This window comes from Felis catus, chromosome B2 (genome assembly GCF_018350175.1).
Source record: "Felis catus isolate Fca126 chromosome B2, F.catus_Fca126_mat1.0, whole genome shotgun sequence".
NCBI lineage: Eukaryota > Metazoa > Chordata > Mammalia > Carnivora > Felidae > Felis > Felis catus.
The window spans coordinates 37,162,914-37,174,950 of NC_058372.1; the positions used below are offsets into that span (position 1 = coordinate 37,162,914).

General features: G+C 38.1%; 1 protein-coding gene across 8 annotated transcripts in view; it reads left to right on the forward strand.

The window, feature by feature from the left end:
* DNAH8 (dynein axonemal heavy chain 8) overlaps positions 1-12,037 on the forward strand; it is a 330,151-nt gene that overhangs the window by 108,327 nt on the left and 209,787 nt on the right. For all 8 annotated transcript variants that reach the window (XM_045057489.1, XM_045057486.1, XM_019830547.3 and 5 more), the window contains 5 exons: positions 901-1,097; positions 1,678-1,804; positions 4,170-4,405; positions 6,490-6,594; positions 11,922-12,035. In XM_045057489.1, coding sequence (XP_044913424.1) covers positions 901-1,097; positions 1,678-1,804; positions 4,170-4,405; positions 6,490-6,594; positions 11,922-12,035 — 779 coding nt within the window. The remainder of the gene's footprint in view (positions 1-900; positions 1,098-1,677; positions 1,805-4,169; positions 4,406-6,489; positions 6,595-11,921; positions 12,036-12,037) is intronic.

A 12,037-nucleotide genomic window follows, 5' to 3' on the forward strand; every position in this document is an offset into this window, starting at 1 on the left:
AAGAAGTTGTGGTTTATATATACAATGGAATACTACTTGGCAATCAGAAAGAATGAAATAAGGCCTTTAGTGGCAACGTGGATGGAACTGGAGAGTGTTATGCTAAGTGAAATAAGTCATACAGAGACAGGTACCATATGTTTTCACTCTTATGTGGATCCTGAGACACTTAACAGAAGACCATGGGGGAGGGGAAGGAGAAAAAAAAGAGAGGGAGCGAGGCAAACCATAAGAGACTCTTAAAAACTGAGAATAAACTGAAGGTTGATGGGGGGTGGGAGGGAGGGGAAAGTGGGTGATGGGCATTGAGGAGGGCACCTGTTGGGATGAGCACTGGGTGTTGTATGGAAACCAATTTGACAATAAATTTCATATTAAAAAAAAAAACTGGCCAAAGGTTATATGGGTAATAAGTATGGTGCATCTCTTTTAACCACCATACTGTTCTATAGAGCAACAATTTTAGCTCTTTTGACCTTTCTTTCCTTGAAGGACTTATGTGGCGGTGGGGTGGGGATGTTTAATCAGTGTCTTTAAGTTCTGTTCTCTGAAAGCAATTTTCCCACATTAAAGAAATCTAGGCCTCAAAATCTGACACAGTGGTTTAGGCAAGCGATAGGAGACTCATAAATACAGAGAACAAACTGAGGGCTGCTGGAGGGGTGTTGGATGGGGGGATGGGCACTGTTCGGGATGAGGACTGGGTGGTGTTATATGCAAGTGATGAATCACGGGAATCTACTCCTGAAGCCAAGACTACACTGTATGTCAACTAACTTGAATTTAAATAATAATAATAAAAAAAAGAAAATCCAGCTTGAAAGAAGTCTGTAAATATTAAAATTGATAATATTTGAAGTTGCATATAGAAGTTATCTCTATAAAACCATCTGTTTTCAGAGCCTGTGGAAGAAGTAATTACTGCAAGAAAGCTGAAGAATTTTTATCCAGGGGTAGCGGAGCACAAGGATATTTCCAAATTGGTCCTCCTCCTTTCTTCCTCTGTGAACTCTCTACGGAAGGTGGCTCATGAGGCCTTGCAGGACTTTCAAAAGTACAAGACGCTCTGGACAGAGGACCGAGACGTGAAAGTGAAGGTGTATTTTGGCTACTTGTGATGCAGTTTGGGTTTGAATTGTTTATATCTAACGTGTGTGAGAGAAGCAGGAAAGTATCAGAATGATGACAGGAGCTCATGAGCAGAGGTCAAGAACCTGAAAAGGCCAAGCATCTAACATAGTGGATTTTGTGCCGTACTCACAGTGACACTCTGAGGCAACTGAGGGTAATGAGGCTCAGGCAGGTTTCGGTTTAATTTGTGTAAACAGTTGGGTACCAGTTATGTTCCAGACATTCAGAGGCTGGGTATTCAAGGGCGTGTCACGCTTACATAGATTCAACTGTATTTTTGGTTAGAGACTTAAGGACACATGAATAACTCAGTTAGTTATTCATGGTGGACTATGAAATTCCCTCACTTGGCCTCATCTCCTCATCTTCTGGTACTACCAGTTCATCCCTCTCTTTAATGAGCTACTGGCCTGACATGCAAGTGGAAAAATATATAAGGAAAAAAAAAAAAAGAAAGAAAAAGAAAAAAAAAAAGAGAAAAAGCAGTGTGAAATTTATACTGTCCAAAAGTTAAAGAAAACATTGTTTCCTGTTTCCTTACTACAGGAGTTTTTGGCTAACAACCCCTCTCTGACTGAAATCAGATCAGAAATTCTACACTTTGCTACTTTTGAACAGGAGATTGATGAGTTGAAGCCTATTGTTGTTGTAGGAGCACTTGAACTGCATACAGGTATTTTTAAAATATGATGTAAAGTGTCTGTATTTTCATATGAAATGTTACGTTATGTAGAAAGCAGTTACTAAGCTACCTTTCATATACATATATGGTATACATATATACATGCATATACGTTATATATAATATATATGTTATATAATATATTATTATATATTCTTCGTACGTAATATACAAGGGTGGCTTAATACAATCAATACACTGCCCAAGTCCTCAATTGGCAAACAACTGAACTACACTTGAAACACTTTTTGGGGTTACTATGAGGAGGGAGTTGTATACATGAGATAGGAGTCAGACAGTTTGAGGTTTCCTGAGAAGCTAATCCACTTGGGATTAGAATATCACAGGATGATGAGACAGCCATTCAATATCTGAAATACAAAGCCCAAGCTAATTTTACTGACTACAAGACTAAGGGAGAGCTGTGCTGCTCAGGCACAGTGTTCTCCACAGAGCACACTGCCCCATCTCATACAGGGTGTCTGGGCGGCATGGAGCTCAAGCACTATGGGTGTAGATAGGTTAACATCACCTGTAGAAGGATGCTTACTCAGGTGAGACTGTTGTTGATGGGTTGGTGCTCAGAGGTGGGCTTATTGGATATGTTCTTTTTGATTGGTTGACATTCAGAAGGGAGGGGCTGGTGCTGATTGGTTGGCAAAAGCATGGGAATTGAGGTCTGTTGGTCTGCGGTTTGGGTTTAAAACTGGGTTGTGGTGGCTCCTTATTGCCATGGTTACAGAGATACAATCAATCTTGCTTGAAGTTTGTGAGAAGATTTTATTCTCAGGAGATATTCGAATGACCTATTTTACAACAACTATCCATTGTAAGTAGATTTGCCGGTCTATCCTTAAGGAGTAAGTGTAACTGACTCTCAAATTTGACTATCAAGGTTACCTGACCTCTTTAACTGCCGTCTCTTCTGCTGATGATAATGACAGTGCCCACCTCATGAACTACTTTATATGAGACACTTGACATAGTACTTGACAAGTAGTTGAGTTCAATAAATATTAAGTGCTATTATTATATCTATCAAGAAGGTATTTAATGTGGGGAAGAATCACCAGCACTTGGAGGGGATATTCAGTTAGAAACCAGAAACTATACCTCAGGGGCAATCATCCCAAGAACTGTAGACTTTTGGAAAATTAATTTGCCTATTATTATTACTATCATTTAAACTTCCCATTTGTTTTCTCATAGTGGTTAGTGCTGTGATTCCTCATACACAAATCAACTCTAGCACAGTGTGAGAGTTGGCTGGTGGCTTGATTTTTGAGAAAGGAAACTGAAAAATGGAATAGGTGGCAACAGTTCTGAAGAAAGGGGAAGGAGGGCTGAATGCTTGGGGCCTGAGGAAAAGGAGAAGAGAGGTCCGTGAGGTGCAGACCTCATGAGATAAGATCTCACAGCTTCAACCCACAGGTTGACTGTGCGTCTCTTTTCAGGCTGCTGTCTCCTCAGCTCCCTAGTCCTCTCAGTCTGTTGGGAATTGCAGGGGAAGCCATCATGTTTCAAGCATGGCAGGGCTGGGGGTTTGAGAGATACCAAGAGAGGAAAAGAGGAATGTGTGAGGATTGTTAAGATAGAGTTGACTTTAGAACTGCTTTGTTTTCAAGGAGCAGAAACCTCTCTGAGCTTTTTTATGAGAAAACCGTATATCCCAGAATCCAAGAGGCAACTGGGCCTTAGGCATGAACCAGAACCGGGGACAGTACAGGAAGCTGAGGAAATCCACTCTCTCTGCCTCTCATTTCTTCTTCCCTCTGTGCATGACTTTTTCTGCTTCCCAGACCACATGGTTCCCCCTCAAGTCTCATTCCAAACAAGAAAAGGATTCTGAATGTCAGATAAAAGGTCAGGATTGACTGGGACAATCAGGCCCAGGTACAAGGTCAGGTTATACACATTCTCTAATATGTGGATGAGGTAGGGAGTGGAATAATGGGAAAACGAGGACAGGTTTGGCAGACAAAAGAATATATTACACTCCACTTTGTGGGGTTACCTAGAAGAATATGGAGGACTGAATGAGGGCTGCTAACGGGATGACCAGAAATAGCAATGTTCACCTTGGGCAGTGCTAGAACTAATTTCGAAAATTCTTCTCCATAGACTCTAGTGTCCTTCTCATGTACAGCTTAACATACTCTATAGGGAGAGGAATTGCATCTTCAAAATGTAGTAACTTTATAGCACACTTAATTTAGACTACATTTCAAGTGTTCAGTAACCACATGTCTCTAGTGATCATCAAATAGGGCAGTACAGTGATGGATGCTCAGATTAGACATGAAGTAAATAGTTTCAGTATGTCAGTTGTATTCTGATCTTTTTTCCTCTTCCCCAGGGCCAATGAAATTGGCCTTATCAATTGAGGCTAAAGCATGGAAGATGTTACTCTGTCGATATTTGAATGAAGAATACAAAAAGAAAATGTCAGACATGATAGCATTCATCAATGAATACTTGAAAAAGTTATCTAGACCTATCCGTGATTTAGATGATGTCAGATTTGCAATGGAAGCCTTAGCATGTATCCGTGATAATGAAATTCAAATGGACATGACTTTGGGACCAATTGAAGTAAGAAATGATTGCATTTTTTTTTTCTTTCTTGAGATGCTTTTCAAAAAAAGAGAGAGGGGTACCTGAGGGGCTCAGTTGGTTAAGTGTCCGACTTCAGCTCAGGTCATGATCTTGTGGCTTGTGAGTTCGAGACTTGTATCAGACTCTGTGCTGACAGCTCAAAGCATGGAGCCTGCTTTGGATTCTGTGTCTCCCTCTCTCTGCCCCTCCCCTGCTCGCACTCTGTCTCCCTATCTGTCTCAAAAATAAGTAAACATTTAAAAAATTATTAAAAAATTTAAAAAGACAAAACACACACACACGAAAATTGATCCTGTTAACATACTTCATCTATTTTATGGCATAGTCTGCCTCTTTCTCCTTTCTGATTTGATGTCGTTGGAGGGATTTTGACAATTATCAACAGTGAACAGTATACAAAGGAATATTGATATTTAATAATGCTGAATTGGTCTAGACAGTGTTCAGTTTTTTATGGTAACACCAACATTTTACAGAAATGAATGGTTTTGTGCTTTCATGTCAGTCCTGACATGGTAGCCAAGTTCCCCAAATATCTTTAGCTTTCCTTAGAAACCACTTACAGGTCTCACTCCTGATCGATGGCATACTCAGGGCAGCATGGTGAGAGCAGTACACTTAGGCTCAATAGTAAACTGTTGGAACTAAGATCAGGAATATTTTTAGGGTAGAGTACTGTATTAGTTTCCTACTGCACCTATAACAAATTACCATAAACTTAATGGCTTAAAACAACATAAATGTATTATTTTATAGTTCTACAGATCCTAAGTCTGAAAATGGATTTTATGGGGCTAAAATCAAGATGTCAGCAGGGCTGTATTCTTTCTGGAGGCTCTTAGGGAGGGGGGATTCCATTCCTTGCCTTTTCTAGCTCCTAGAGGCCACCTCTATTCCTTGGCTCACAGCCCCTTCCAGCAGTGGTGTCACTCCTGCCCCTGCTTCAGCTTCACATCTCTGATTCTACTCTCCGGCCTCCCTCTTTCCCTTATATGGACCTTTGTGATTACATGGGGTCCACCCAGTTTATCCAGGACAATCTGCCCATCTCAAGTTTTTTAAACATAATCACATCTGCAAATTTCCTTTTGCCGTGTAAAGTAACATAGTCATAGGTTGTGGAGATTAGGATGCAGACAACATTGGAGAGGCCATTATTTTGTGTACTGCAAGTATTTTATGACTCATATTTAAATTCCTGGCTCATACTGATAATAAAAATCAGAGTCTTAGTTTATTTTATGACTCTTTTAAAAAAAATTCTCTAAATTAAATCTAAATTTAAATTTAAATTCAAATTCTGTAAGGAACATTCTCCCTTATTCCCCAAAATACCTGCGGGATTGGCATTCTCACTGCCTCTGTTTGGTATGCCAGTGCTTATAGTTGAGTATTGCCTTCTAAAAACCATTTAGTGTTCATACTCTCTGGTAGCTAATGCACTTCATATCTTTAATACCTCTTTAAATCTTAGTGTTTGGGAATTTTTGATGCCTGACCATCCATTCCTCAAGATTTAACAAATTATCATATCATTTTTTCTTGACTACAGAAACTTTATTCTTCAGCATAAATTCTTTTAGTAAATCATTTGCCAGTCCATTCCTCTGGTCATTCAAGTCTCTCTTCTTCAGAATATCTCCCATATCATTGTTTCATTCTATTTTTTACATAGCCAGCCCTTATTTGAATAGAGTAATGAGAAGATATTTTGCATGGTGTTGCACAAGATCAAGGAGGAGAGAGAGGCAGAAAATGATTCTAGGGACATTTTCTAGGATAGTATTTCCTAGAAATACTAGGATCTGCCCACATCTCCATCAGAATCACTTAGGTGCTTATTAAATGCAGATTTCAGGACCGAGGATCTAGAGTAAATATCTGGTATCAGTTAGAATCTAGAGGCACTTTTTATACACGTTTAATTTAGGAACCACTCTTCTGGAATGTACTGTCTTCTTCTAAGAATGGGGAGAATAGGAATGTGTTTTTGAAGGAATCTAAATCATTTGTCAGTTGCTTTCCTTGTGATGTTTCTGAACTCTACTCCCACTCTCCAGGAAGCCTATGCTATTTTAAACAGATTTGAAGTTGAAGTAACCAAAGAAGAATCAGAAGCAGTTGACACCTTGAGATATTCTTTCAACAGATTGCAGAGCAAAGCTGTAAGTATAAATTTAATTCTTATTTTTTTTAGAAGTCCCTATCTCTAGAAAATTTTTTTTCATACATTTTAAAGCTTAAATATATATATTTTAAGAGCTTTATTGAGATATAATTTACATACCATAAAATTTACTATTTCAAAGTATATGCAAAGTGATTTTTAGTATATTCATAGAGTCACATAACCACCATTATTATCTACTTTTAGGACACTTTCATATTCCCAAGAGAAACCCCATACTCACTAGCAACCACTTCTTCTTCCTCTTACCCCAGTCACTAGCAACCACAAATTTACTTTTTTGTCTCTGTGGATTTGTCTTTTCTGGACATTAATATAGATGGAATCATACAATATGTAGCCTTTTGTGACTGGCTTCTTTCATTTAGCATAATGTTTTGAAGTTTATCCATGTTGTTCCTATGTACCATGACTTTATTTCCCTAGTATCTAATGATGTTGAGCATCATATACTTATTGGCCATTCATCCATCTTGTCTGGAGAAATGTGAACTTAAGTACTTTGCTATTTATTTATTTATTTATTTATTTATTTATTTATTTATGTATGTTTATTTTTGAGAAAGAGAGAGCGAGAATGAGCTGGGGAGGGGCAGAGAGAGGGGAGGATAGAGGGTCTGAAGCAGGCTCTGCACTTACAGCAGCGAGCCAGATGCGGGGCTCGAACTCATGAACCGTGAAATCATGACCTGAGCCAAAGTCAGACGCTCAACTGACTGAGCCACCCAGGCGCCCCAATACTTTGCTTTTTAAAAAAAAAATGAGTTGTCTTTTTATTTTTGAGTTGTAAGAGTTCTTTATATATTTTGGATATAAGTCCTATATCAAAGGATTTGCAAATATTTTCTATCATTCTGTGGGTTGAATTTTCAATTTCATTTTCTTTTTTTTTCTTTATATTTTTTAAGTTTTTGCTTGAATTCCAGCTAGTTAAGGCATAATGTAATATTAGATATAGGTGTACAATGTAGTGAGCCAGTACTTCCCATTGAACACCCAGTGCTCATCACAAGTGCACTCCTTAATCTCCGTCACCTGTTTAACCCATCCCCCACCAACCTCTCCTCTAGTAACCATCAATTTGTTTTCTGTCTTTAAGAGTCTGTTTCTTGGTTTGCCTCTGTCTGTCTGTCTTTCTGTCTGTCTCTCACTCTCTCTGTCTCTCTCAATCTCTGTCTCCCCCTTTGCTCATTTGTTTTGTTTCTTAAATTCCACATATGGGTGAAATCATATGGTGTGTGTCTTTGAATTTTTTTTTTTCAACGTTTATTTATTTTTGGGACAGAGAGAGACAGAGCATGAACGGGGGAGGGGCAGAGAGAGAGGGAGACACAGAGTCGGAAACAGGCTCCAGGCTCTGAGCCATCAGCCCAGAGCCTGACGCGGGGCTCGAACTCATGGACCGCGAGATCGTGACCTGGCTGAAGTCGGACGCTTAACCGACTGCGCCACCCAGGTGCCCCTGGTGTGTGTCTTTGACTGACTTATTTCAGCCCCATCCATGTTGTCAGGGAAATGCAAATCAAAACTACAATGAGATAGCACCTAACGCCTGTCAGACTGGCTAAAATTAACAACACAAGAAACAACAGGTGTTGGCAAGGATGTGGAGAAAGGGGAACCCTCTTGCACTGTTGGTGAGAATGCAAACTTGTGTAGCCACTGTGGAAGACAGTATGGAGGTTCCTCAAAAAAGTTAAAAATGGAACTACTCTATGATTCAGCATTTGCACTATTAGATATTTACCCAAAGGACTAATTCAAAGGGATACATGCACCCCAATATTTATAACAGCATTATCTACAATAGCTAAATTATGGAAATAGCCCAAGTGTCCATCAACTGATGAATGGATAAAGAAGATATCTTTTCAGTATCTTGACAGTGTCCTTTTTTTCTTTTTTTTTGTTTTTTCCACGTTAAAAGACACATAACATGAAATTTACCATGTTAATCATTTTTAAGAGCACAGTTCAGTGGTATTAAAGACATTCACATTGTTGTGCAGCCATTACACTATATATCCCTATAATTCCTTTCATGTTGTAAATCTGCAACTCTATGCCTATTAAATAGTAACTCTACATTCTCCCTTCCCCTCAAACCCTGGTAACCACCATTCTACATTCTGTCTCTGAATTTGAAGCACAATTTTTTTAAATTTTGACTTAATTTTTAATAAAGTCCAATTTATCTATTTGTTGTTGTTGTTGCTTGTGTTTTAGTATCATGTCTAGAAAACCTTTGCCAAATCCAGGGTCATGAAGATTTACTACTATGTTTTCTTATGTGAATTTTAGAATTTTAGCCTTTATATTTAGGTTTCTGATACATTGAGTTAATTCTTATATATGGTGTGAGTTAAGGGTTCAACTTCATGCAAAAGCATGTGGGTATCCAGTTGTCTCAGCACCATTTGTTGAAAAGACTGTTCTTTCACCAATGAATTGCCTTGGCATGCTTGTTGAAATCAGTTGACCATAAAAGTAGGGAGTTATTTCTGGACTCTCAATTCTATTCTGTTGCTTCATATGTCTACCCTTATGCCCGTAACCTAATGACTTGATTATTGTAGCCATGTGCAGGGTTTTTCCTTTTAAATAATGGTAAAATACACATAGTGTTTAACATCTTAACTATTTTTAAGTGTAGTTAGTAGTATTAAGTATATTCACATTGTTGTGCAACCAATCTTCAGAAATTTTTCATCTTATAAAACTTAAATTCTATATGTATTACATAATAATTCATTTCTCTGTTTCCCCAGTCCCTGGCAACCACTATTCTGCTTTCTGCCTCTATAAGTTTGACTACTTTTGGTACCTCATATAAGTAGAATCATGCAATCTTTTTGTGACTGGCTTATTTCAGTTAGCATAATGTCCTCAAGGTTCATCCATGTTGTAACATGTGTCAGAATTTCCTTCCTTTTCAAGTCGGACTAATATTCCATTATGTGTATATGCCACATTTTGTTTATTCATTCATCTCTCAGTGGACACTTGGATTGCTTCCATCTTTTGGCCATTGTGAATAATGCTGCCATGAACATGAAAGTGCAGATATCTCTTTGAGACCCCACTTTTAATTCTTTTGTATAGATATCCAGGAATAGAAATGCTGTATCATATACTTTCCATTTTTAAGTTTTTGAGATCCACTCTACTGTTTTCCATATCAGTTGCACCGTTTTACATTCCCACCAACAGTGCAAAAAGGTTCCAATTTCTTCACATCCTTGTCAGCACTTGTTATGTTCTGTTTCCTTGATAGTGGGCATCCTATTGGGTGAGGTGGTATGTCGTGGTTTTGATTTGCACTTCCCTTATGATACAGAACATTGATCATCTTTTTATATGCTTGCTGGCCATTTGTATATTGTCTTTGGGAAAAAGTCTAGTCAAGTCCTTTGCCTATTTTAGAATTGAGTTATTTGTGGTTTTTGTTGTTGTTGAGTTGTAGGAATTCTCTATTCTGGATATTAACTCCTATCAGGTATATGATTTACAAATATTTTCTCCTACCCCATAGGGTCCCAGTTCACTCTATTTATTGTGTTCTTATAATTCCATTTATTTCTGTAAAGTAGGTAGTGATATCCCTCTTCCATTTTTAATTTTAGTTAATTTGAGTAATTTTTCTCCTTTATTCTTGGTTAGTCTAGGTAAAGGTTTGTCAATTCTGTTGATCTTTTCAAAGAAGAAACTTTTAGTTTGTTGATTTTCTCTATTATTTTCCTATTCTCTGTATCATTTATCTGTGCTGTAATTTTTATTATTTCCTTCTGCTTGTTTTGCATTTAGTTTGTTCTTCTTTGCCTGGTTTGTTAAGGTGGATGGTTAGGTTACTGATTTGAGATTTTTTTCTTTTAATGCAGGTATTTATACCTATATATTTCTCTCTAAGCGTTTTTGAAGTTGGTAAACATTTACACAGTTAAACATTAAAAATGAACTTGAAGGGTGGGTCCAGATTCTTTAATTATAGTGAAAATTTTTATTGAATGTTAATTAAACATTGGATTAAAATTCCTTACTTATGGAGAGATTTGTCCCTGAGATTGAAGCAAGACAGAGTTGCAAGGATACAGAGCTCAAATTGGGGTCATGACTCATGATTGCAGCTCTGCCACCAGCCAATTAGGTGACCTTATGCAAGTTAATAACCCTTCTTTCTCAATTTCTTCATGTGATCATTCAGGAACATATTAGGAATTTTTTATGTGTGGTTATGAGGCTCCCTTGATGTAATGTGTATAAAATGCTTTTTCAATACTCATGTTTATCTAAATTCATGTTTAGTATTGACTAACCACTTATTTTTAAAAAATGATTGATGATTTAGTCAGAGAAGTGCATCTTGGTAAGGAAAGGGAGAACCCTCCACTGAGATTTAGTGAAGCTCAACTTTCTGTTATTGTTCAATGGGAAAGATTCACTCAGGTTGTTCTACCTCTTTAACTGTTAGTGTTAAGCCTATTGACCCATCCTTTTACTACAATCATGCATAATCTTAAAGTAGCCTAGGCAGATGCTGTTGTCCAGAACAGTTAAGAGCAGGAGCCCTGGAACCACACTGCCAGGTTTTGAATCTTGACCTTGCTTCATGCTGATGCTGGGGTCTTTGAGAGGTTATATTTAGTGTCTCTGTGTCTCAGTTTTCTCACCTGTAAAATGAGTATAATATCAGCACTTACCACACAGGGTTGTTGTGAGGGTTAAATGGGTTAACGTATGTAAAAAGCATGGCAGGTAGTATGAATTAAGTGATAGCTATTATGATTGAAGGTTTAAACAGAAACTTTGAAGAGTATTATAGAGGGCATCCCCCCCCCCCCTTTTTTTAAATACCCAGAGTAATATCACTTTCTTTTAGGTGACTGTTCCAAACACTACAACCATGGGAACCTACTAGAGGTTATTAATCCCAGGTCTTCACCTGGCCCCGGAGCCAGCCTGTGACCCAGATTGGGCCTAAAGCAGTAGCTGTCCCCCTGGCCACAGTGATGGCCTGGACTGCATCAGCCAGAAAACTTTTTCCTAACCGCAGTTACAGAAGCTGGCTTTGCCTCTTAGGTCATGAACTAGAATTGTTTGTGTCACCTGTTGGTGGATTTGGGTTATTTATTTCTCTTTTGTTTTTGTTTTTGTCTTTTAAACAACATTGCAGAGACATCCTTGTTCATCCCTGGGCATCTGCAGGATAACAGACTTGCTGGAATAGAATTAGGGCTTTCATTTAAATACATTTAAATACATTTTCATTTAAATACATCTCACGTTGAGTATTCTTTCTTATTCTAGGTTTCTGTGCAAGATGAACTAGTTCAAGTGCAGCCAAAGTTTAAAAGTAATCTTCTTGAGGCCGTGGAAGTTTTTCGTGAGGATGTAATGAACTTCGCAGAAGCGTATGAGATGGT